The sequence below is a fragment of the Typopeltis vanoorti genome, chromosome 22 (genome assembly GCF_054136105.1).
Source record: "Typopeltis vanoorti isolate ZY-2024b chromosome 22, IOZ_Tvanoo_1.0, whole genome shotgun sequence".
Taxonomy (NCBI): domain Eukaryota; kingdom Metazoa; phylum Arthropoda; class Arachnida; order Uropygi; family Thelyphonidae; genus Typopeltis; species Typopeltis vanoorti.
In genome coordinates, this window is record NC_143570.1 from 93,029,640 (window position 1) to 93,057,234 (window position 27,595).

The 27,595-nt window shown below is 35.6% G+C and overlaps 1 protein-coding gene across 3 annotated transcripts in view; it reads left to right on the forward strand.

Annotated features, from left to right (window-relative positions):
- The window catches only part of fray (oxidative stress responsive kinase frayed), a 570,703-nt gene that overhangs the window by 174,597 nt on the left and 368,511 nt on the right, over nucleotides 1–27,595 (forward strand). For all 3 annotated transcript variants that reach the window (XM_090411795.1, XM_090411792.1, XM_090411793.1), the window contains exons 4-5: nucleotides 17,595–17,703; nucleotides 21,909–22,050. In XM_090411795.1, coding sequence (XP_090267921.1) covers nucleotides 17,595–17,703; nucleotides 21,909–22,050 — 251 coding nt within the window. The remainder of the gene's footprint in view (nucleotides 1–17,594; nucleotides 17,704–21,908; nucleotides 22,051–27,595) is intronic.

Below are 27,595 nucleotides of genomic sequence, written 5' to 3' on the forward strand. Positions count from 1 at the left end.
ACATTTTTGTTTTTGACATCCTTATTAACATTACATATTTCATAGGAGGGATAAATAATATATAAAATATAAAATTTATAGATAACAAAATAATAATGCAATCTTCCTATAGGTGTATGTATATATATATATAGGATGTTCCACGGGTGGGAACCATGGACATCCATTTATTGGTAAATACGTCATTTTGGCCTACATGATTGGCCTCTGTAACTATTTTCATGACCTTGCTCCATCTTACAGGTCCTATTCATGTCGCTGTTCCCACGATTCACTCTTATTTGCATTGTCATTCAGGATGGAGGTAATCCAAGTTAACCAAATTTAATATTACCCATACAGTGATGTCTTATATTTTTCTATCGACCCCCTGAGCCCGAATCAACCCCTAACAATGTTATATTGACCCCTGGGGGTCGATATCAACCACTTTGGTGACCACTGATCTAAATGATTTGCGAAATACATTGAAGAAATGAAATGCAAATAAGTAAATGAAATAAATAAAAATCAGATTTGTCGATTCAACCCAGGGTAGAATGCAAGATGGGGGGAAAATGTGCACTTGAAACACCTAAAGCAGTTAGCTGTCATCTTGACAAAAAATCAGTTTGTCTGAAAATGCAAACAAGATTTAAAGGTGCAGACCTTCAGCATTAAATTGTTAGGAAAACATCAGAAATTGGTCAATCTGGAAATAAGCTGTGATTAATCTTGAAACTCTGTGAAACTGAAAATTGTGAATTAAAATGGTTATCATAATTAATAGAATGCCAGGAAAAATCTAAATTCTGTATCTAAAAAATAATTCTAAATTTTGTCACCTTATCCCTAAAGCAGGGATCTCAAACTCAAATGCAGCAAAGGGCCAGTAAATTAGATGTATATCAGATGCAGGCCTTATTCAATATTATTCTGTGAACCAAAACATAAACTAAAACAGAAAGGCTCTAACAAAGGCCCTTTTGTTGCTGGATTTTGACAAGTAACTTCCATTCAGTGTTTGCCAACATTTGATGATAGAAACATGGTACAAAGAATTGTAGTAATAAGTTTTACTTTTGTTTAAAGCTATCATAAAACATTTAGAAGTTTGAATTTTTTCTGTTTTAATCCTCGCAGGATGTTAAAAACATTGATTTTTAGAAAAGAAATCATTAACGTCACAGGCCAGATATGAAGCCTTTGCGGGCTGCCAGTTTGCGACCCTGATCTAAAGGATAAGGTTACAAAATAACTTGCTTTCATCAAAATCATCAATTGCACAGCTTCAGTTAACCTAATTTCATTTGACATGACCTCAAAAAGAGGGTTTAATTTTTCATATTATCAAATGCCTGACACACACACACACACACACACACACACACACACACACACACACACACACACACACACACACACACACACACACACACACACACACACACACACACACACACACAGAGTACATATACACTCTCAAGGGATATTGGATACTATGTTAGTACTAGATGATCAAGTTTGCATTATTAGTACTTTTGTATTAAGTTTTTTTCCAATTTAACCTGTTACTTGTCAAGTCTCCAAAATGGCCACATTTTTGTCTTCAAAAGCACACCTAACTGAATCAGGCCACCTAGATCATCTTAGTCTCTTTCTGTTGTTCTGGTATCAAAACACCTGGTTCACTAACCTTCACTCCTACTAACTACAGCCATAGACTCTATTCACCCATTCTTGAATAGTAATAATGTCAACTTTTCTTCCTAATATCTTCATTTTTAATAATTGACGTTGATGCCATCTGTTCATTCCCCTAATTTTTCTCAGAATTACTGCCTGTAGTCTCTAATCTTTGACCAATTATTTTATTTCTCAGATCCATAAGTTAAAATAGGTTTCATACTATCTTCTATAATGTCAATGTTTTGGCTACTTTTTCTCTTATTCCATACAAGTTTATTTAACTGACCCCCATCATGCCAGCTTTCATGGTGGTCACATTCCAGTGATTATCCACTTTTCTGCATGAGCAACCATGTACTATATCATGGATATTACAGTGGAAAATTGAGTAAGCTGACTGCTCCACCTTTTCCCCTCATTAGATGAATTTGATTCTGCAGCAGTCCACTCATTCTTTATCAGAATACAGTGAAGAATGTAACAGTGTGTTATTGGAGCAGCCGCAACTACGATACCTAAAACATATAGTTGGTTCCCACGTTGTCCTAAGACATGGGGAATGACTACTGCACAGCAGCCAGAGAAGCCCAGAAGAAAGCTTGTACTATTTTCCACAGATATCCCACAATAACAAACCTAATTACTTTCAAATGTGCTTAAGCCAGACACATCAGGCATCATAGCCAAAAGAAATCCTTGATCCAACATACTTTTTCTATATCATGATCTACCAACAGCAAAGAAGTATGGAGAAATATCTAGAAAATGAAAGGCAGATATACTGTCCACCAGCTCTCCATCTTATAACATAATGGTTTTACAGTTGCCAACCCAATATCAATTGCTGACATACTCAGGGAGATTTTTGCAAAAACATTGGCCACATCTTATTTCCTTGAGTTTTCCTTGCCCCCCCCCCTCCCTCCCAAAAAAAAGCAAAGCAGAAAAACAACAAATCCAGTTTTCTTCAAATGGCACAGAATACAACAGGCTGTTTACCAAAGCAGAAATGAAAGCTGCTCTGCATAAATGTTGTCCAAGTTTTGTCATCATTGTCCATGGATCAACTGTTGCATCTTTATAAGAGAATTTTCTGTGAGAGTATATTTCCAGATACCTCGAAAAACAAAATGGATTGATACGGTTGAAAACCTTGACTTCAAACGATCAAGTAGAAAAGCTTGGAATCTTCTCCAAAAACTATCCACGACTAATCTACCTAAAAGGAAAAGCATAACGATCTCTCCAGAGAAAATAGCTAATCAAATCGTTAATATGTCAAGGGCACCTAGGGACAATGAACATATTAAGAAAGAACTTAGAGCATTAAAAACAAATGCTCCTGCTGTTTCACAATATGTCTCAATCTTTACTATAGATGAAGTAAAAAATGTCAAAGCAGGCAAGGCCCCAGGCTTTAACAGTATCCATCCGGAATTTCTGATTAATAGTGGGACAAATACTATAAAATGTCTTTCTGAATTCTTTTCTGATATATTATTGATGGCTGACTACCTAGCCAGTTTAAGAAGTCAAAAATAGTTGCTATTCTTAAACCTGAAAACCAGGAGGCAAAAACAGACCTATTGCTTTATTGAGCTGCACCTATAAAATGCTAGAATGCCTTCTGTACAACAAATTGTCCATACCAATCATGCAGCATGTCCTGATTGAACAAGCTGGTTTTAGAGAAAAACGTGGCTCTGTGAGTGCTCGCTTTAACATCATACATAGAAGCTGGATTCCAGAAGCAAGAAAAAACATCAGCTGTCCTTCTGGACCTAACAGCAGCCTATGACACAGTATGGCATGAAGGTCTTATATACAAATTTCTTAGTATAGTCCCATGTAAACGGACTGTGCACTTAATTTCATCTATGCTCATGGAACGTTTCAAGTTACATTAGGAAATAAGATGTCCTGACAACAAAAACTTAATAATGGACTTTCACAAGGGTCAGTATTGGCACCCTTACTTTATAACCTATACACATACGACTTGCCCTTCACCATTTCACATAAGTTCTGTTATGCTGATGACACTGTAATTGCCATTCAACACAAAAATATGAGTCAGGCAGAAGAGGTACTTACAAAAGATCTGAAAACAATAGGTGAATATTACAAAAAATGGAGGCTCTAGTTCAACCCAGACAAAACAGAGGTATCAAGCTTTCACCTTAATAATCACATGGCAGATGTCACTTTGCATATCTGCTTTGAAGGATGCTTACTATGGCGTAATAAGTTTCAAAAGTATTTGGGCATGACATTGGACCACACTCTCTTATAAGCAACACCTAACAAACGTTGCTGCTAAGTTAAGAATCCATAACAATATAATACAAAAACTAATAGGCATGATATGGGGAGCAACAGCCGATAATCTACGGATTACAGCTCTAATTACAGATATAATTTTGGTCTTAGAGGGAATCTCCCTCTTTTTATAACTTCTTGTCTAACTGAATCTTCCAAGTGGGAACTGCTCTCTCCCAGCCATATAACCAACAGGAGGGAATCCCACAAGGCTCAGTTTTGTGTCATGCTTTTTTATAATCAAGGTTAACTCAATACAACTTCCTCTAGCAGTAAGTAACATCCTCTGTATGCATGACTTCATTCTGGTTTTTAAATTTTTTACAGCGTATTAATCTTAACTATATCATATAAATTATATGATATTGTTATATGATAATTATTATAATTATATATCATATAATTATATGATATAGAATTTTTCAATCGAAGGTGAGTTAGCTGATCTCATACGGAGGTGGAAGGGTTTTCCTCCTGGAAACGCTGGTTTTTCATCCCGCATACAAACAAATCGGCTCTTCAGAACACACACAATTTACAGACAAAAAATACTAGCTGTGGTGGGCAGTAGATGGTGCTGATGTTTGTTGATTGGTGGTAGAGGTTCAGTGTAGTGGTGGAGACGGAGAGTTGTACAATAGGTGTCCTCCCACGATGAGTCTTCGGACTCCTAGGAGGTGTCACGAATAATAATATAAATTATATACTTATTAGTCTAACTTATTGCAAATATGCTCTTTAAAACCTGGATTTTATGTATGTTTTATGAATTTTAATACTATAGGATGTTTCAAAAGGAATGACCCGAATTCAAATAATTATATTTAATAATGAAAATGTGGTACAGTTACAAAAAAAAATTACCAAGTATGAAGTAAGGCCTAAAGTTTCACTCACCACAATTACAAATGCTCAGTGTGCCCTCCACCTGCTGCACAGACAACATCAAACCGATAGCTGAATTCATCCCAAATGCGTCTGAGAGTGTCTTCTGTCACAGAATTTACTGCAGCTGTGATTCTGGTCTGAGCTCATCCAAGTCAGCGGGTAATGGAGGAACATAAACAGTCTTTTACGTATCCCCATAAAAAGAAGTTACAAGGTGTGATGTCTGGAGATCTTGGAGGCCAAGAGTGTAGTGCCAAGTCATGGGGTCCCGTGCGTCCAATCCAACGCTGAGGCAATGTTTCGTTTAGAAACCGATGAACTTGGAGGTTTCAATGTGGTGATGTTCCGCCTTGCTGAAAAATGTAATCTTCAGATTCTTCATTCAGATGTGGAAGTAGCCACTCCTGCAGCATATCAAGATAGGAGTTTCCCATAACAGTGTTTTCCTGAAAAAAGAAAGGGCCATAAACCTTTCTAACAGAAACTGTGCAAAAACATTAAGTGTTGGTGAATCACGTTCATGTTGTACAATTTCATGTGGATTCTCAAGTCCTCATATGCAAACATTGTGGTGCGAAACTTGACCGCTTAGATGAAAGGTTGCTTCATCACTAAAAATCAACCTTTGTTGGAAGGTGTAGTCCTCCATGTTCTCTAACAGATTAGCACAAAAATCTGTTCGTTTTTTTTTTTTTTTTTTTGTCACCTACACGAAGAACTTGCACCAGTTGCAATCTGTTTGGCTTCATAAGCAAACGTCATCGTAACATATGCCGAACAGTCACATGAGGGATGGTAAGTTCTCGACTAGCACAACGAGTGGACTTGCACAGGCTTTGCTGAAAAGCCTCTTGAATTCGTTGCACATTCCCCTCTGAGGTGCGTGGTCATCCAGGACTCTTTCCCTTACATAAACACCCTGTTTCTTGAAATTGTTGATACCAACGACAAATGTTTTTGTCCAGTAGTGGATCAATTCCGTCTAAACGCACGCTGCACCGTAATCACGGACTCAGTCTTGCTAAATTTGAGAAGAAAACTAGGCGCCATCTTCTCATTAACTAAGCGTAGTGGCTATTTGGGCGCTAGTAGTGGCATCTAGTGGTCGTCATATCAAACTCTGGGCCAAGGCTGTTCACATAGTACAAGCTACATTCATTTGTGGTTCATGATTGCATAGATATACAATTTTCAAATCGGGACCCTGTATTTTATACTTTTTACATCTTTTACATTTTTTTTTCTACACTGGTTTTATGTTGTTTTACTTATTTATTAACTAGTATACATTTTAAGAAATATTTCATTTATGATGATGTTATTTTGACTTTTATATATAGTTTTTAGACCTATATATACTGCTTATTTTTTACATATGTTTTGGTGCAGCATGACCATAGATATCCTTACACCGTTAAACCCAACTTCCCACCCCTTTCCAAACATAGACTACAATAAATCCACCACCATTCTATATATCTGTAACACTAATGAAAAGGTAATCAGATCCTAAAAATCTTGTCACCACATACAAAACCACACACAAAAGGTTATCTCTTATCTGCTTTCCTAAAGAGCTGCTGCAACCTCTGGATCTACCTGGGATCTACCAAGTATACTGCAGTTGCAACCTTTTTGCCTAATTAACCTCTACAATCTCCAGATTTATGTGGTATCTGCTAGGTACCCTGCAGTCTGCAACCTTTCCCACTATGGCCAAACAGATAGCACAGCCAACATTAGGATAACAGACATAATGATTACGTCCATTTCCACCACTGTGGCCTCTCAAGTTTAATAGACCATGCCTTGGATATCTGCTACAGGATCTGCTGATAAAAAGCTAACTTACTTCACTAAGTCAAATTTAAATTTCAGAGGATTTTCCTTGAATCTGCTTCTGCCCTCACAAACTATCCTAACTGCAACAAGTATAGCTGCATTAACCTGCCTCTCATCTCGGAAACTCATTTGCAGACAATCCACCCAAAAGCCAATTCAGTCAAGGCCAGTAGGTGGTGTAATTCAGGACTGTACACCTCCTTCTATTTTTCCTGTTCATTCTCACTTACTAATTATTACGTGACACCTTCAAGCAGTCCAATGACTAATGTAGTGCCTGTGTGCACATATTATACCATTTGATGCCAATTTAATTTGAAATATCAGAAAGTGTTAAAAGAAGCAAGTAGTAACAGATCAGTAGTGGCAAAATTTGAGAGGAATGGAAAGAGGAGTAAATATCAATACTTGAGGTAGAGAAAGCCATCCAAAACTTGAAAAAGTTTTTGACTGGCTACATTGCATAATTCAGAGCACCTGGTAAGAAGGTCGAATTCCAGAAGGTTGAAGTACAGGTCTTATTGTTCCCATCTAATAAAGCTGAATGTGACAATTACAGAGGAATTTCTCTACTAAGTGTTCCGGGTAAGATTTATGCAAGCATACTTGAAAAGAGGCTGAGAAGAATTATGCAAGAGAAATCTGGAGAAGAACAAGCTGGGTTCAGGCCAAATAGAGATGGTGAAGATAAGATTTTTACTTGAAGACACATAGTTGAGAAATCGTGGGAATATGACAAGCAGCTGTACGTAAGTTTTGTAGATCTGGAAAAGCCACATGACAAGGTGTTCAGAGAAAAGCTTTTCAAAACACTACAATTATATGGAGTAAATGGAACATTATACAGAGAAATACATAGTCTATATATACGTTGTCAGTAAGCAGTTATAATTGAAGGAAATACAGGAACATGGTTTGATGGAAAATCAGGGGTAAGACAAGGATATGTTATCTCCACTCTTATTCATCATCTATGGATCACATTATGAAAGAAAGTAGCATTAACTTGTTATTAGAATCGGAGATATCAAACTTAACCTCTTTGCTTTATGCCGATGATGTTATACTCCTCGACACATTCAGTAAAAGTCTTCAAGGTTCCATAACTAAATTGAATAATTACAGCTGTAACAAATTTGGCCTGAAAATTAGCAGTAAAAACACAAATTATGAAAATAGGTAGAACTTCAGTTACACTATCAATGGAGAACCTGTAGAATAAGTAGATCATTTCAGATATATAGGCACAGTTTTTAGTGAAGATGGCTAATCAAGCTCAGAAATAGACAATGGAATATGCTCAACTGGTATGGTGGAAATTCCAGTTGAATAAGTTTATATGGAATAAGAGAGAGAAATTATACAAACCACCAAACTAGTTGTATACAACATGTGGTTCAAATGAGTTTTATTTATGGATCTAAGAGTTGGGTTAGAAATTATAACTTGATCAAAAGATTAGAGTCCAGAGATGTGAGAATTCTGAGAAAAATTGGGCACTTGAAAAGATGGCATCAATGGCAGAATCATAGAAAGGAACATGACATTGTTGCATTCAAGAATGAGTGAGCTGGGCTAATCTGAGGTGGTATTGGTCACTTAAATACAATAAGCGAGAAAAGGTTAGCAAAATGTGTGTTTGCTAATAAAGGTGATTTGGCAGGTGTAATTGGGAAATCACAACCAAGACGTCAGGTAAAAGACCTGGAGGATGATCCCAAAGTCTTAGTGGATTGAATCAGTCAGAAGTGCCTTAGATCAGGAAGTTGATGATGAAATATTAGAAATAATGAGTGAATTTATTTAAAGTTTTCACTAAGCTATATTTTGCTACAGAGCACTTTTGTAACATCTAGGTTAAAGTTAAAATCAAGCCAGGTTTAAATTAAAGCATACTATTTTACATATTTGTAAAATATATTTTTAGGTAAAGATGGTAAAAGCATGACAAGACTTAATCAGAGCTGAGGCAGTATTATTATTACCACGGGCTACTCCAGGAGTCCTTAGACTCACCGAGGGAGGCCCTAAACATCATGTTCACGCAGCTGTTCAGCTGTTCAACATTCTCACAGTATCTATCATACCTTGCCTTGAACTCGCTCACTGTCATAGCACCCACAACAGACTCTGGCAGCTTATTCCACTCATTTACCACTCTAAAAGTAAAGTACCCAGCTCTAACACCCCTGCTAACCATGCTCTTGCCAGCTTCCATGGGTGTCCCCTAGTTCTCCCACCACCAGTCCTGATCTCAAAAATATCATCTGAATTAATCCTATAGAATCCTTTTAGCAATTTGAATGTCTCAATCATGTCTCCCCTTTTCCGCCTATCAACTAGTTTCTGCAACCCACAAATCTTCAACCTGTTCTCATATGGTTCATTCCATAGACCTGCTATCATCTTAGTCACTCGCCTCTGGATCCTCTCCACCTCCTCCCCATCAAGAAGGAACCGAGGTGACCAAATCTGGGCATAGTAGTCGAGATGAGGTCTTATCAGGGCTCGGTACAGAGGTACAATAACTTGTTTTTCTCTGCTCGTCAAGGTATTTTTCAACAACCAAGTGAGTTGATGAGCTGATTTAGCTACTTTCGCAATGTGCCCCCTAAACTTCATCTCCCTATCCACCAACACTCCCAAGTCCCTGGCCTCATCAATCTCTTGGAGTACAGTTCCACCAATGTGGTATACTGCTGCTAATCTTTTCACTCCGAAATGCATAACCTTACATTTTGTCACATTAAATTGACATCCATTCTCCTTAGTCCAGAACTCCAATCTATCTAAGTCATCTTGCAAGACTTTGACATCTTCTGCATTCACTATCGCCCTACCCAACTTTGCATCATCAGCGAACAAATGAACTGTCCCACTTAGACCCTTCCCTATATCGTTAATGAACAGATTAAACAGCAGTGGTCCAAGAACAGAACCCTGTGGCACACCACTAGTCACAGGCCGTTTTTTGGACTCTACTCCTGAATAAACTACTCTTTGATATCTCTCCATCAACCACCCAGCTATCCATCTCACCAACCCTATATCCATTCCCATATGTTGTAGTTTACGGATTAGAATTCCATGTGGTATCCTGTCAAACGCCTTTGCCAGGTCCAGCAGTATCACTGTAACAATTAAAAGTATACAATTAAAAGTGATGAACATATGATACTGACAACTGAGTGTAGAAATAACAGTGAGATGAACAAGAAACTTAAAAACCAATAACGGAAAAATAGTGAATGATGAATTATGTAAATTTTGGATTTTGAGACTGAGAATAAAGAAAAGGAATAAAAACCTTTTTTTTTTAGCCTAGTTGTCACAAAGGGACTGCTCCATAGTCAAAAATAGCTTAGCTTTTTCTTTTCCAACTTTAAACAGTTTTGGAGCATCATAACTTTTCAGAAATTTCTCACTATTAAATTTATTTAGTTATTATATCATCTGTTCTTAATTTCATTAAACAACCTATGCATTCACAATATGATCCATATAGATAATAAATAACAGTGGAGATATTGTGCATCCCTTTCTTACGCCTAATCTTGCATCAAGTCATCTTCCTGTATATCTTTCTAATTTACCTATACTATTCTGTTTAATTCTGTGAGAGAGGAAGAGAGAATGGGAATACAAGAAGAAACGGGGGAGGGGAGCTCAGGTGGACAGGGAGAGAGACATGGCATAGAGAGAGTGAATGTTGGAACTGTCAGTTCAATATTGCCAAGTGTAAGGTTTAAGATTTGGTAAGCAACGATGGAATGCAAAGTATACACTTGGTGGGGAAATTTTAACAGTAGTAGAGGAGATGAGAGATCTAGGAGTGATGGTGGACAAGGATCTGAAATTCAGGAGCCACATTGCTCAAGTTGTGAAGACATCACATCGAATAATGGCAATAATGCGGAGAACCCTGACATGCAGAAATAGAGTGGTTATGATTCCATTGTATAAGGCCTTGATCAGGCATCATATGGATTATTGTGCACAGATTTGGTCGCCGGGTTTTCATGGTGACGAGGATATGTTGGAAAGGGTACAGAGAAGATTCACAAAGGTAGTCAGTGGTAATTACTAAGATAATAAGCCCGAAAGGCTATTTCACTGGCGAATTTGTTAATTAAAAGGGAGATGGTAAATCCCATTTTATTTTATAGCTGGGTCCGAAACTCGGATCAAAATCCATAGAGTTTCATGCCGAAAAAACTATTGGTGAGCCCAAGTAGTCAGTGGTCTTTGGAATGTGGAGTACGAGGACAGATTGAGAGAATGTAAGTTGCAGAGCCTCGTGAATAGGAGGAAGAGGGGGGGGGATATGATATCATATAAGCTGGTCAGGGATTGTTATCTAGGTAGACATGGAAGAGATTTTTCATAGAATGGGAGAGGAAAGTAGAACAAGAGACCACTGCTGGAAACTATAAGGAGGGTGCGAGCAAAGGAGTGAGAAGCAGGTTCTTTGCATGGAGGATGGTTGGTGAGTGGAATGCATTACCTGCGTGTGCTGTGGATATGGACACATTGAATCAGTTTAAGACGTGGTTGGATGAACATATGCATATCGTGAGTACTTCCCACGATAGTCTCTGACTCAATGGAGGTCAAATGTTGATAATAATAATTCTGAGGGATTTCAAACGACTTTTCTCTAGTCATCTTGTCATATGCCTTTTTCCTCATGTATGAAAGTTAAATACGGATCTTTGGATTCCCCCCCCCCCCTCAGCTGTTTATCTTAATGTGAAAATTTGGAATCCCAACAACTCTATTTAGCCTGAATCCAGGCCATTCTTTGATTTCTTTACTAAAAAACACGTATTAACCACAGTAATAAGTTTTAATACGTAAATATTTCATCCCAAGTATCGTGGGACATCCTCAGTACAGTAATTCAAACAATACTAGGAATAACACACAGTTAGGGTGCATGATTACAATGGAATCTCAATATGCGTGCAGTAGCGGTATTGTTCCATCGCCATGTCTGTCTATCGCAAGCCTACATTTTCAGGTCGCTACATTCACATTTCTTCCGCTCATCATCCATCTCAAAAATTTGGCATCATTAAATCATTAGTTTGAAAAAGATTAGTTTAAACATTAGTTTGTAAATGATTGAAAGAAAACTGAATAAATAGGCAGTGCACTGAGATAGAAGAAAAATAGGAACAAAACCAGAGAAGCATTCCTGAAAGTGAAAGAACTTGATGGAAAAACAAAATGCACACAGTCTAATAACATCAAGGACAAAGATGGAAACATACTCATTGATAAGGAAAAGTTAAATGGAAGGTGGGTGGAGTACTAATCAGATCTCTATGATGATGATAATGGTAACATGTTGGATGATTCACGACACCTTAAGTTAAACGTAACAACAAATACCACTACCCACAAGAAAGGAGGTAGAACATATAATTAAGAATCTTCCTAATAATAAATCCCCTGGGTGTGATAATATTCCGGCTGAGCTGCTGAAAACTTTGGCTAGCAATAATAACTATTTAGTGGAATCCATTCAGGACATTTATGAAACAATACAATTACCTGAAGTTTTTACAACATCTATCTGTATACCAATTCCAAAGAAACATAATGCACAAAATTGTGAGGATTACAGAACTGTGAGCCTAATATCCCATGCATCTAAAGTTACTTGAACCTTTGTTAACAAACAAATTGAAAGAGCCATAAACAGTGAATTGAGTGAACAACAGAAAGGCTTCAGAAGAGGAATGGGAACCATTAATGCTATCCTGGAACTCAAAATACTAATAGAAAGATCATTTGAAAGAAATAGGAACATTTACATATGCTTCATAGACTTTCAGAAGGCTTTTGACCGGATAAAACGTAAAAAAATGTTCAATATATTAGATAAAGTTTGACATAGAAGATAGTGTACTTAAGATAATAAAAATGATTTATACCAAACAGAAAATGCAGCTGTTTAACTCTAAGACTTCTGAAGTGAAAATAAAAGAGGAGTTTGACAAGGTTGTATCCTTTCACCAAATCTATTTAATATCTATCTATAGTGAGACAGTGATGAAAAAGATTGAAAAACAAAAAACAGGAATTAGTATCAGTGGTATAAAATACAACAATCTTAGATATGCTGATGATACCATTCTAATAGCAGAAAACAGAAACAAATTATTCAACTTACTGCAGCTATTAATTGAAGAAGGTAAAGAATTTGGATTAGATATTAATGCAAAAAAAAAAAAAACCAAATTTATGAAAATCTCAAAAGAAAAACAAATCTGAGCCAGAAATATTCATAAACAATATGAAACGTTGAAAGTTTATTTTTCACTAGGTTAGACTATGATAAATTTAGTTTAATCCTTTATCCCAGTGAGAGCAAACAAAGTTTGCACCTGAAAATATCTTCAGGACTGAATATAGTGTTGTACTATCTTACCTGGGTAAGTAGTGCAACTCGTAGCAAAGGTGGAGCAAGCAACCAGCTCTCCTATCCCAGTATCTCCCATAATGCAAAACACATCTCCTTGTGGATATGTATACTGTTATGCATTAAGGGATTGGCCACTAACCAGACTAGTTTCGATCTCGAAACTACTTACCCAGGTACGATAGTACAACACTATATTGAGTCCTGAAGATATTTTCAGGCGGAAACTTTGTTTGCTCTCACTGGGATAAAGGATTAAACTAAATTTATCATAGTCTAACCTAGTGAAAAATAAACTTCCAACATCTTTCTCTAAATCCAGTGTAATTTAATAAAGGTGGCAAACCTTTTGGCAACTCCTATAGGTAAAGATGACTTTGCTACTGCTTCTGCCCTGTATCTCCAAGTCTGGGCCTGGCTCCCACTGAAGAGACCTCAATAAAGGTTGAAGTCTGGGTAGTGGCCAATCCCTTAATGCATAACAGTATACATATCCACAAGGAGATGTGTTTTGCATTATGGGAGATACTGGAATAGGATTGTTGGTAGCTTGCTCCACCTTTGCTACGAGTTGCCTGATGTTGTACTACTTACCCAGGTAAGATAGTACAACACTATTTTCAGTCCTGAAGATATTTTCAGGCGCAAACTTTGCTCTCACTGGGATAAAGGATTAAACTAAATTTATCATAAACAATATGAAAATTGAACGTACAATAGAATACAAATATTTAGGCACCTACTTTACTGCAGATGGAAAGCAAGATAAAGAAATAAAAATAAGAACAGCCATAACTAAAGATGCCTTCTGGAAAAATAAATATCTCCTCCGAAGGTCTGTGGGTATCGAGACAAAGAAAAGAATAAGAACATTAGCGTGGCCAGTTTTCACATATGGAAGTGAGACCTGGATATTCAAGAAGAGAGTAAGGCAACAGATAATGGCCTTTGAAATGGGTGCTATTGGAGAGCTCTGAAAATCCCATGGACAGAACATGTGACAAATACAGATGTCCTACAGAGAATGAGAACACAGAGATCTTTATTACAGGAAATGATCCAGAGAAAGATGAGATTGGCAGGACATGTACTGAGAGGTTCAGCAGGACAGAGGATATTAACAGATTTAGAAGGAAAAATTATGGGAAAAGGATCGAGAGACAAAAATCGAAGGACATGGCTTGAAGATAAGATCATGGACAGAATCACATGGCTATGCAGAAACAAAAAGGAAAGCCACCAACAGAGAGAAGTGGAAGGACATGATGCTGCACCCTCTCACTGAGAAAGCTACATGAAGAAGAAGAAATCGTTAGTTACCAGAGCGCACAGATTCTGCTCCTCTGAAGAATCTCTAAAACTAGAAATAATCAAAAATACAGCCATACTAAATGGATACAATCTCAAAAAAAATCATCAATCACTTCCCCACACATCAACCTAGACAAGAAGAAGCTCATAGGATTCCCATACTTTATGTCAAAGACATCTCCGAACATCTTTCAAGAATTATGAAGAATATAAAATTATGTTTGTAGGTAGTGGCAAGAACAATCTTGCCACTACCTACAAACCCATCAACCAGATCTATAACTTGTTACCTTCTCCTAAAGGTAACAAACTCTCACCTCTGATGTTACCTGGTATGTATGAGGACCCATGCTCCTACAAGTTGTCTTACTTTGGACAGACAGGTAGATCTGTTCAGAAACATATTTCAGCATATCAGGACCACATTCGTCTTTTCAAACCGTAGAAATCTGGCCTCGCTCGACACAGAGTTGAAAACCCAAACCATAGGATGGATCCCTTGGGAAAAGACAAAACTTTTACATATCTTTATATAAACATGAACATTTATATAAAGAAAATACTGAAGCCCTACTACACAGACCAAATTTAAACTGCAATGACATTCTTGCTATTCCTAAAGTATGGGAAATTGTCATACAAAATTGTGTAAAATCTCTTTATATTTGTTATCTTTTTTTTTTTTTTTAAATTTAATTCTATAACACGCTACTGCACATATATTGAGATTCCATTGTAATTATGCACCCTTCTTCTTCTCCCGTAGTCGTAAATGAACCGTTGGGTCATTCCTGGCTGGTAGGTGATACTCTTTGCTAGCCTCCTCCAGTCGTCTCGGTCTCTTGTTCTTGATGTCAGTTGAGAAAGGGAGGAATTTGTCCATTTTTTGATGTTATCAGTCCATTTTAATCGAGGTCAGCCCCTATCCCTTGATCCCGGGATTCCTTCTAGTGCTTGCTTTGGAATGCCATTAGCCCTCTCCACATGTCCGAACCATTTCATCTGTCTTCTTCTGATGACTGTCAGAATATTTTCCCTTTTTCTCCCATCTATTGAATTGATCAGTTTTCGGACATTTTCATTGGTTTCATGAGCGGTATAGGGAATTCTCAAAAGTCTTCTGTAAGTTTTCAGAAGACTTTTGAGAATTTTCGTTTCGAAAGACAGGAGTCTCCTCTCATCTTCCTTCAATAAAGTCAAGGCCTCACAACCATACAAGAGGATAGAATTCACCAAGATGTCAATTAGTCTTAGTCTGGTTGTAATTGCTATTCTGTTATCTCCCCACAATGGTTTTAACTGTAGGGCCACGGTTGCCTTAGCAATTCGGTATTTAATGTCGGTTTTTGAACGACCATCTTGACTCAATGTGCTACCTAGATAAGTGAACTTCTTTACATTCTTAATTTGCTTATTGCCAATTTGTATCTTTAAGAATTCAATGTCTGAATTTGAAGTTATCATTGTTTTTGTTAGGTTTATGTATAATCCATTTTATTTAATGTTCCGAAAACACGGCTGGTTATCTCTTGTAATTCTTCTTCACTTTCTGCCAGAAGTCGTCAGCAAAACGTAAGTTATTTATTCTTAGTCTGCCAACTACTATTCCAGTGTCATATTCATAAAGAGCTTCATCTATGACATATTCCAGAAAACAATTAAAAAGAAGAGGGGGACAAGATGCATCCCTGTCTTAACCCACCGTTCTGCCGGGAACGGTTCACTGCTATAATTTTTAATTTCAATTCTCATATCAGATGAGGAATGAAGAGATTTAATAATCCTAATGATTTTGTTGTCAATACCATAATGTTCTAAAATTTTCCATAATGCCTCGTGCCATATTGAGTCAAAAGCTTTTTGAAAGTCTAAAACATTGTGACAGATTATTTTGTTATGTTCTATGTATTTTTTGCCTAATATGTGTATTGTAAAAATATGGTCATTTGTACTTCTGGACTTCCAGAAACCTGCTTGTTCATCTGATAGTCTGCTTTCTATTTTTTTTTCGATTCTTGACAATAGTATTTTTAACAGGATTTTGCTTGGATGACTAATAAGGCTTATTGTTCTATAGTTGCTACATTTATTGCTGTTTCCCTTTTTAGGAATAGGTACAAGGACAGGAGTCGGCCAATCAGAAGGCCAAGTCTCTGTGTTCCATACGTGAAACACAGAGGAATAAATTTAGCAAGGTGTCTATGATGATGTCACCTCCTTCGCGTGTCAGTTCCATTGTGACACCATCACTTCCTGGTGATTTTTCTATTTTTGAGGAGCTAACTGCTGCAATAACTTCTTTTTTTAATATCTGGTAATCTCCTTCCTCCGAACCTCCTGGCAAAATTCCATCCAAAATATCATCAGTCAGTTGAGGGTCTTTTTGAAAAAGACCCTCAATGTGCCCTAACTGTATGTTATTCCTAGTATTGTTTGAATTACCGTACTGAGGATGTCCCAACATACTAGGATGGGATGAAATATTTACGTATTAAAACTTATCACTGTGGTTAATACGTGTGTTTTTCAGTGATGAATTCACCACAGGTTTCATTGTATTAAAAAAAAAAAAAACGTTTTCTTTAGGTTACTTGTACGTAGAAGCTGTTGACTTCATATCAGTTGCCTTAGTTTACGTAATGCAAACACACTTCCTTTACTTTGTAATAACAAAGTAAAAAAAAAAAAAAAACTTTCTGCACAAAAATATATTTTTGTGTAACTGAAATACTGAAATTTTAGTAAGTAAAATTCTAAACATTGAAGAAAAGCAACTTCACTACAAAAAAGGGGAAAAAAAAACTTCACTTTTTGGACTTTCCAAAAAGTGAAGTAATGAAAAGCTTAAGAAGAATCGAACACTTTTCTTAATGAGTAATCTTAATATTGCACTATTAAAAGGTTGATTCTCGATAGAGTTAACAGTAAAAAAAAAGTTATGTTGATTGTTTAAGGTTTCAAAAGAATAAAAAAAAGCATCTATTAAATTAAGATCGTTTATGATGAGCTTTCAGCATTTACTGAGAAACCCTTATGTGATAGAAATTTAGTACTGAGTAATCAGCGATACTCTTTTCTTAGTCCTTCTGATGCAAAATATAATATTAATGAAAAGTACATTTTTATATTTCTATTTCAGAAAGAAATCCAAGCAATGAGTGCTTGCAATCATGAAAATGTTGTCAGCTATTATACTTCCTTTGTAGTGAAAGAGGAACTATGGCTAGTCATTAGGCTACTTTCAGGAGGTAATGTTAAATTCTTTGTTAAATTAAGTTAATCTTGATGAATAACTGTAAAAATGTTAACATAATTTATATGTTATCAGTCTTTCCTCTTACCCACATAAAAACATGCTTATGTCATTGACAGTAAATTCAGCATATCTGTGGTAAGTCATAGGTACTGTTACAGTTATTCCCCCTCCCCAATTTACAGCATTCGTTTAATTAATTAGCATTATTGCAGCCACATGTGGTTTCTCTTAGTGTACACTACTCCTTCAAATGGAAAAATAATTCCATATTACCTGTAATTGATGTACCATACATCCACAAACCAATATCATTTGTGCTGACTGGAGAATAACCCAGACAAACCAAAGTCTTACGCACGCACACACACACACACACACACACTGTTTTCATCGGGTAGGAATCACGGTGAACAAGGGAAAAAAAAATCTGCTACTGGAACAATCTCAAACACAGCAGTATTGAAAATAGGTATCATCAGCATAAGAACTGTGAATGAAAAAGAAGTCAAATTAGGAAAAGTACCATGTTGACATAATTAGAGTTATTGAGACAAAATAAAGTATGTCAGATAGTGCCAGATCATGACTAAGTTTCCATATTCTCACAATAGTGTGATTAGGGAAAGGTAGGAAAGATATATACTGAGTGGCCACTTTATTAGGAACACTTCTTCATTTAGGAAAATGGACAGGTATTCTAAACATTTAGAATACCTGTGTAGTACTGAACACTAAACACAGTAATCTTACTTGCCAATCAAATAATATAATGCAGGTAAATTTCATCATCAAATTCCTGACATTTACCCTCAAGGGGTGTACAGGATATGATAGTACTACATGAAAAATTTACATCATTACTAACTTCCTACCTACAATTTTCTGCCAAATCAATCTGTTACCTGTCAAAGCTACAACATTGTCAGATCTTATATTTATATATCTATCTTCTAAGGCACTTTTTACTGTATCAATCCACCTATAACTTGGTCTTCCTCTGGGTCTTTTTCCTGGCAGAGAACACTTGTTTGGCTAATCTTTTCTTACCCATTCTGTTTAAGTGACCATAACACCTGAGATTAGCTCTGCTAATCCATTCCTGGATGCTGACAATGTAGAGTTCTTTCCTAATATCCTCGTTTTTAATATGATATTGCCATTGATGCCATCTGTTCACGCTCCTAATCTTTCTCAGGACTCTCATATCTGCAGTCTCTAGTCTTTGGTCAAGTGTTTTATTTCTGATCCTGCTCTCAGATCCATAAGTTAAAATTGGTTTGAACACTGTCTTGTATATAGCTAATTTAGTGATTTGACTAATTTCTCTCTCATCATCATCATCATCAAATTCCTGCCATGTACCCTCAAGGGGTGTACAGGATATGATAGTACTACATGAAAAAAAATTACATCATTATTAATTTCCTATCTACAATTTTCCTCCAAATCAGTCTGTTACTTGTCAACACTCCAACATTATCAGAACTTATATTTCTATCGTCTAAAGCACTTTGTACCATATCAATCCACCTACTTGGTTTTCCTCTGGGTCGTTTTGCTGCCAACCTGGCAGAGAACACTTGTTTTGCTAATCTTTCCTCGCCCATTCTGTTTAAGTGACCATGCCACCTGAGATTAGCTCTGCTAATGCATTCCTGGATGCTGACAATGTCAAGTTCTTTCCTAATATCCTCATTTTTAATATGATACTGCCATTGATGCCATCTGTTCAAGCCTATAATCTTTCTCAGGACTCTCATATCTGTGGTCTCTAGTCTTTGGTCAAGTGTTTTACTTCTGACCCAGCTCTCAGATCCATAAGTTAAAACTGGTTTGAACACTGTCTTGTATACAGCTAATTTAGTGTTCCGACTAATTTCTCTCTTATTCCATATGAATTTATTCAATTGACTTCCCACCATACCAGCTTTGCTGATTCTGTTGTCTATTTCTATATTTAATTTACCATCTTCAGTAAAAATCGTGATTAAATAGCTGAAATGTTTTACTTGTTCCACAGGTTCTCCATTCACAACACAGTTGACATTTTCAATGATTCTGCCTATTTTCATTGTCTTTGTCTTTTTATTGCTGACCTTCATACCATATCTATTACAACAGCTATTCAATTTAGTCAGAGAATCTTGCAGACTTGTAGCAGATTTATTTAGACGTATAACATCATCCGCATAAAGCAAAGTGCTGACATTAACATCTTCAATTTTGATATCATGTTTAATACCACTTTCCTTCATAATGTGATCCATATAGATAATGAATAACAGAGGGGATAATGTACATCCTTGTCTCACACCAGATTTAACATTAAACTATCTTCCTATACTTCCTTCAATTCTAACTGCTGACTTACAACTCAAATAAAGACTAAGTATTGCTTGATATAATGCCCCATTGACACCATATAACTGCAGCATATTGAATAGCTTCTCTCTTGGCACTTGGCACTCGCTCGTCCCTACTCCGTCTGCTAGTCAGGAATCCTCGAGGTGAAGTCAGGAACAACTAGAATAAAAGCCTCGCATTATCGTTCGCATTGCCTTATATTTTGTCCCTTCTTTTCCACACGACCCTTAGTTTTCATGCCTTCAAGATGATCCTTAAAGTCCTAGCTGCTGTTAGGTGCTGTATTCTAGGGAATCCCGCTTGCGTCATCTTCCCCATACATTGTAGCTTGTGGCATTATGGCCGATATGTGCGTATGTAACTCGACCTTTGCACTCGTACTCTTAACTTCTTTGGCGACTTATTAAGTTTAAGTAATGGGACAAGATTATACTACTATTTCCTTATTACAAATTCATTAATCCAATAATCCTTCAGTTTAGTTTTCAACTACAAGATTTTTCTAGTGCGATTTACATGTTATTACACAACTTCCTATACAACATAAATTCAACATAAGAACTGTGTGCTGTCAACCAGGTATTATCTGAGTTAGCCAAATTCTTATGTTAGAGTCTGAATGAATATTTTCTTAAATTCGTCCATTCAGGATCTAACAGTTCTCAGTAAGATCTGCAATATACCCCCTACAACTGCAATCACCTCTTGATTCGAAGAAAAACGCTAACCAGCGAGGAAGAGTTTTAGTTTTGGGAAGAGATAGAAGTCAGAGGGAGCCAAATCTGGGGAATAGGATGGATGTTCCAACAATTCATAGTGCAGATCCCTTAATTTTCCCATTGTCAAAACATCTTTATGGGCAGGTGTATTATCCTGATGAAAGATGATCTTTTTCTTCTGCGAACCGGGTCTTTTCTCACGAATTTTTTTGTCTAGTCTGTTAAAAGATTTGAATAATATTCCCTGGTTCCCTTTTTAAGATAATAAACAAAATGTCCTTAGCATTCCAAAACACCAATGCCATGACCTTTCCTGCTGATGGAACAGACTTTGTCTTCTTTGGCGCTGAACAACTGACTTCTGTCCACTGTTTGGATTCTGGGTGTAATGGTGAATTCAAGTCTCATCCAGTGATAAAGTAATAAAGTGACACACACAATCAGTTCTATTCTTGTCAAAATGCTCCAAGCACTGTTAAGAGATTTTCATGCAAGTGCGTTTTTGATCTGCCGTGAGCAAGTGTGGCACCCATCTTGTGCAAAGCTTTTTCATTTGCAATTCTTCACGCAAAATATATCCTACATGTTCTTTTGAAATGCCTATAGTCTCAGCAATTTCATGCACTTTGACTTGCCGGTCATCCAATACCATATCGTGCACTTGATCAAAGATTTCTGGTGTTGTTACACTTTTTGGACGTCCTTCAAGTGGATCATCTTCAAGGCTGGTACGGCCATATTTAAACTCTGCAACCCATTTTTTAATTGTTGGAAACGAAGGAGAAGAGTGCCCATCAAATTTTATGAACTTCAAATTAATTTCTTTTGGCGGTAAACCTTCTTTTACAAAGAATTTTATAACCTCACGATACTAAATTTTATCCATTTCAAGGGATACAGACAACAAATATATAGTGTTGCGATCTATGGTCGAGGCTGAGAACTTTTCAGACCACCCTTGCATATAGAAGAATAGAGATAACAAGAGAAAATCTGACAGTGTATACCTAGCATTTTGAAACTTCTTAATAATGTTTAAGTTTGATCACCATTATAAATTATACTGTTTATAGATAAATCTATTTTAAGATTATTCAATTGACTTTCCTTTTAGGCTCTTTACTAGATATTATCAAACACAGAATGAAGACTGAGGACTGTAAACATGGAGTGTTTGATGAGGCAACTATTGCAACTGTGCTAAAAGAGGTGCTAAAAGGATTAGAATATTTCCATAATAATGGTCAAATTCATAGGTTAGTTAAAAAGAAAAACTTAACAATTATTTTTATTTATTATTATTATTATTATTATTATTTTGCAGCATTAATTCATTCATTTATCTGATTTATATGTTGTTTTTGTACCAAAAAGTAATAGTCAAGTATTTATTTTATTTTATAATGTGAATTTCATTCATAAAAGGCAAAAAATCTATCTTATCTTATGTTTCATACTGTGAGTGTGCTAAGGGTTAAAATCAAAGTACCTGATGTTTTTCATTGGAGTATGAAATAATAATTTATATGCCCTCTGTTTTTCCCCATCATGGACATATTCTTTCATGTGGATCTCTTCTAATCACCCCATCTGTCCTAGTATAGCAGATACCACATGCACAGAAAATTTTGTACACTCCTTTAGAATCAATAAATCCAATGTGACTTACAAAAAAAAAGAAAATAAATAAAATAAAAAATCATTGGTATTGCTGCGAGAAAGAATTTAATACAAGGCTAGTACTTTCAGATATGGACAAGGCCTATATGATTATCATTCACAGCTAACATATGGACTACCAGCAGACCTGTGGGACATAATTGACAGATTGTCTTCAGTCAAGGCAGAGAATATTGTACTAAAACATGTGTATTTTGGAGAAGAAATTCACGAATCTTATGACAGTGAAACAAAAGACAACATAACTGTTCATGAAGTGGTGATTAGCCCATCTTGATATACTTTGGCTGAGCACAATGTATTATCTAAAGGCTTCAGTTTCCTTTCGGTATTTGATAAGGTATTTGATATTTGATTATGGTTGAAACTGAGGCCTTTATGACATTATGTTCGATATTATGGAAACATGGAAAAAAAAGTTTACAATAGACATTGTACATATCAGAACAGCAGCTATTTTGATCAAATCCTTCCAAAGACTATCTCTGCAGCAGAATTGAAGGCTTTTTTTTTTTCTGATTTATACCAGTTCTTTAATCATTGTTGGGACAGCACATTCTTTAAGTATGAACACCTTTACTGTGAACAGGCAGAAGGCCTGGCCATGGGAGCTGTGACTTCTCCACATTTAGTGAATATTTCATGGAATTGTCTGAAAAGACTGCCATCGCTAGTTACCAGACAAAGCATAAAATTTGGCTTAGGTACGTGAATAATGTATTCATCATGTGGCCAAGCTCTGAAGAATCCCTTTATATTTTCACTGATTTTCTAAACATCATAAACCACAACATCCTGTTTTCTGTTCTATTTCTGCAAAATCCTAAACTGTTGTGTTTCTTTCAACTAAGAAACAGAACACTTTTTTTATGTTCTTATCTCAGTGATGGGCTATGACAGACTCATTTAAAGTATACAGTAAAAAGTTAATACTGAAAGATATTTGTTTGCAATTTCAATTAACCATCCAGTCCAGAAGTAAGGTATCACTGAAGCACTCAGAACATACATAATACAGTCAAACTTTGTTGTAACAAGCTTGGGAAGTCACGGTAATGAGCAAATGGCCAGAATGATTTTAATTTATGCATATTCCCATACAATTGCTCACTTTCATACATAATATACTGTATGGTATATTGCTCAGATAGTTCTTGGAATATACAAAAATGAAAGATCTGATTTAGCTATTATGATCACCTGTATCTGATTACTGTTTATAACCTAATCTTGCCCCTGGGAACCATTCCACACTCGACCTATCCCTCCAGTGTCTAGTCTCTGGCTTTTTCTCCCTCACTTGACCCAAACACTGCCATGACTGTAAAATCAGTTAAAAATGAATCCTTCCATAGGAAACATTTTTACTAAAAGAAAGTGTTTCTTGGTTCATGAAAAAGTCAAAATTATTCATGAGTTCGAATGTAGTGCATAAAATGTTGATGTGTGTAAAACGTTTTCTCTGTCATCTTCAACAGTATCAACATTGTGGAAGAATAAAGATGTTTATATATTGGCACTGGAAAACAACATAACTGAAACAAAAATATTTAGAAATTGAGAGTTTGGATGTGATGATTTTGTATGTAACATCGGTTAGCTGGATTATTGAAATTGTGTTTATTATTAAACAATATTGTTTTTAATTACAGAAATAAATTGTTTAGTGTTAAGTGTGTGGTTTTAAAATTATGGACTAATAAATTGTGTTTAATATTAAGAGAATTGTAGTTTATACAAGCATATTCATACAGATAATAGAGTTACATGCCTAGATATTATTTTTTTGAGTTATTGAGAATTTAAAAAAAATGGGAGGTAGATTTAACTCATTACTGATATAGTGAGTAATGATTATAATGAGAAACTTTTGTTGGTCCCCTGGTGCTCATTATAACCAAGTTCGGCTTTATATAATACCAGCAAAAGGGAACAAGAAATGAACTTATCTTACATAGATATTCCTAAAGAATGGCTACAATCTTAAAATCATCGGTAGTATCATACGAAGCCCATTACATATTTCAGCAAATGAACAGGAACAAAAAAGCTACAAAGGTGCAGTTTTTTTGCCTTGCATAAAAATATCACAAATAGCTGAGATGCTTAAACTGTACAACATAAGATACCTTGACACCAATGCAAAGAGCTTCCATGATACTGCACCCACATTCTCCCCTCCAGAGACCAGGAAGGTACAGAACTTTTTGTGTATGCAATATCTGATAGGTTGGACAGATGAGATAACCTGGAGAGTTTTGCATGAAAGAACACTTAAAGTTGGTGGGGAAATATGGCAGGTGCACAAATCGGGATTAGCACATCATCCCACCAAGGAAAAACATAAGGTTCTTTGGTTACTTACAGGAATGCTGTATATTGATAACTATGTGTATAGATTCAGAGAAGTTGCTGATATGCTTTGATGTTAAATCCCAGATGAGTCTTGGACTTCATGGGGTAATAGTAATAATGTCCAACTCAGTGTAATGAAAACAGAGGTCATATTTTAAAACCAACTTTGGTCAGCATACATTAGAGACTTACAAAGCTGTGTATTAGGCTACAATAGACATCACAATGAATTGTCTGTCAGATGTATCAGCACTGTACCATCAAGTTAATTTTATGTGTAGCAATTGTTACTTTAGAAATAGGTCTGTTTAATAGCTTTTTTTAAAAGAATTTATAATTTAATCCTGAAAATGTTTGCGATAAAGCTTGAAAAAAAGTTGTATGTCGAACAATTTTTTTTTGATGTTTGCTATCTGTGGTTTATAACAGATATGCCATAATGGATAACTCAAACTATGGAAACCTGAGTTCAAAAACCCATAGCCTGTTCATTGGAGAGCACAGATGCTACCTATTTGGCCAATCACATTGGGATTGTTTTATATGATAATCATTTAAAATAATTGATAATGGATGTTACTTTATCTTCATAAGTCACACATCACTTACTTGGAATCTTGATTTGAAATGTGAACTGTAACAGAAAATATCTTTTTCAAGACCTCTTGCAAAGTTAACCAGTTTTAAACAGAGGTAGAACCCCCCATCCTGAACTGGTTTACTCAAGGAGAAAAAAAAAAAAAAAAAAAAAAAAAAAAAAAAACAGCCAGTGTTAAATGAGGAAGAATTCCAAAATTGGGAACACATTTCCCTTGAATACAATATTGCATCAGTTCTTGGATAGCTAAAAATTGTATTAAAATTATGAAAAAATAAGTTATGTTTAGGATGTAGATAAATTTGTGATCTTGAAATAAAAAAGCTGTAATTAAATTTGACAAGACAACTATAATTAGGGTACTATGTAGTTTTTACATGATGCTTGGATTACTTTCATACTTGTTTAATGGTCATTCTAAACATAGGATACTAAACTATAAGTGTTAGATATTATAGTGCAGTTAACTCTAGCTATTACATACATCATAGTGGCAGGTTCCAACCAAATTTATATGGCACAATGATGCGCTGAAGGAAATTCAGTATAATAAAATGTCCACTATAACTGTCCTTTTGGTTCCTTTGATTTTGTTCTAGTGAGATACCATGAAGTGGTGGAAGGTTAGGAGGAATGAAACTTTCTGAGATTAGATTTGTAAAGATTTTTTTAATGAACTTTGTAACCAATGCTTTGAAATGTTTGAATTTGTGTATAGTACACAAACACTAAGGATCAAATGTTAAAGCAGAAACCATCATTTATAATTTAGTGTATACCTTCAATTATTTATCAGATACTATGGCAGTCTGACAATATTAAGATTTCATGACATAATTTATGATGGTCAGGCTGGTGTGATTTGATCAGTGCTAACATTTCAATCTTCTAAAGCTCCCCTAATTGTATTGTTCTTTCATCTTTATCCTTTCTCTGCTTTTTCTCCTGCTGTTTTTGCCTTAACAACTTGTTTTGCTTATTTTCTACGTCATTTTGAAGCAACCACACTATCTGATTATTTCTGTTTTACACTTTCTAGAATATTAATAACAGTTCTTTTTTTTTTGATATCATTATTTTTATTAGAGTTTTGTTATGCATGCATCTGTTTGCTCCTCTCAGTTTTTTTTTGCATAAATGGCTAAAATGTATAAGTGTTTAATAGGTTCACTATTGAGATTGCAGTTGAATGTTTCTTCTTCCTTGCCTATTTTCAGTGGTTTTTTTTTGTTTGTTTTATTTATTTTTTTTATATTTTTATTTTCACACTAAATTTGTTTCAGCAGTTAATTAGGCTCAGTGCTTGTAGCAACTTTATTTGAGATGTCATTTGCACCTAGTAAAGAACATTTATTAATATGCTATGTGAATAACATTTTCCTGTTTCTCTTAAATCGCGCAGTCCATTATAGATTATACATAACTGTAAAGTCCATACAACTCTGTCTTATACCTGATTTGACACAAAACTAGGTGTACACCTTTCAGTTTTAACTGTTGATTTGTGGCCTGTGTGTAAATCATGTTGTTAACACTCTGAACACCAGCCTGCTTGGCTGAGTGGATACATACCTGCCTTGTGACGCTTTGTTTTATAACCATCCAGTCATATGACACTTTCAATTATGATCATAAATACTCCTGCATTAACTCATACCATTCTTTTCAGTTATTACCAATGGCAGGCTTATATGATGCAGTATTTGTTCATATGGCAGTTCTGTGAATCAGCTGATGTCAAGTATTCATGAGCTCAGTTTATTTACTGCAGTTTTTGCTCACTGCTGTGAATTATCAACTATTTATAACTTATTTTATTGTTTTTGAAATTGATTTTAATTTCTCTGGATTAATATAAATCAAATTGATTTTAAAAAACTGAGTAAGAAAACCGACAAGTTTCGCCAGCTGTACTGTTTGGCTTCGGCAGGGTAAAATTAATAGACGTAAAACAACGTAAATACTTTTTTCACGAAGGAAAGAACTGAATACAATGTTTTTACAAAAAACAGAAGATCGCGTACATCACACGCATAAAGCATGTATGATTTATTGTTGTTAATAATGGCAGATAAAACAAAAACCTTTAAAGATTAGATTTAAAGAATGGCAAATAAAATTTAAAGTAATGATGTTTACCTGTTGCTTCCATTGAAAAGAAGACATGT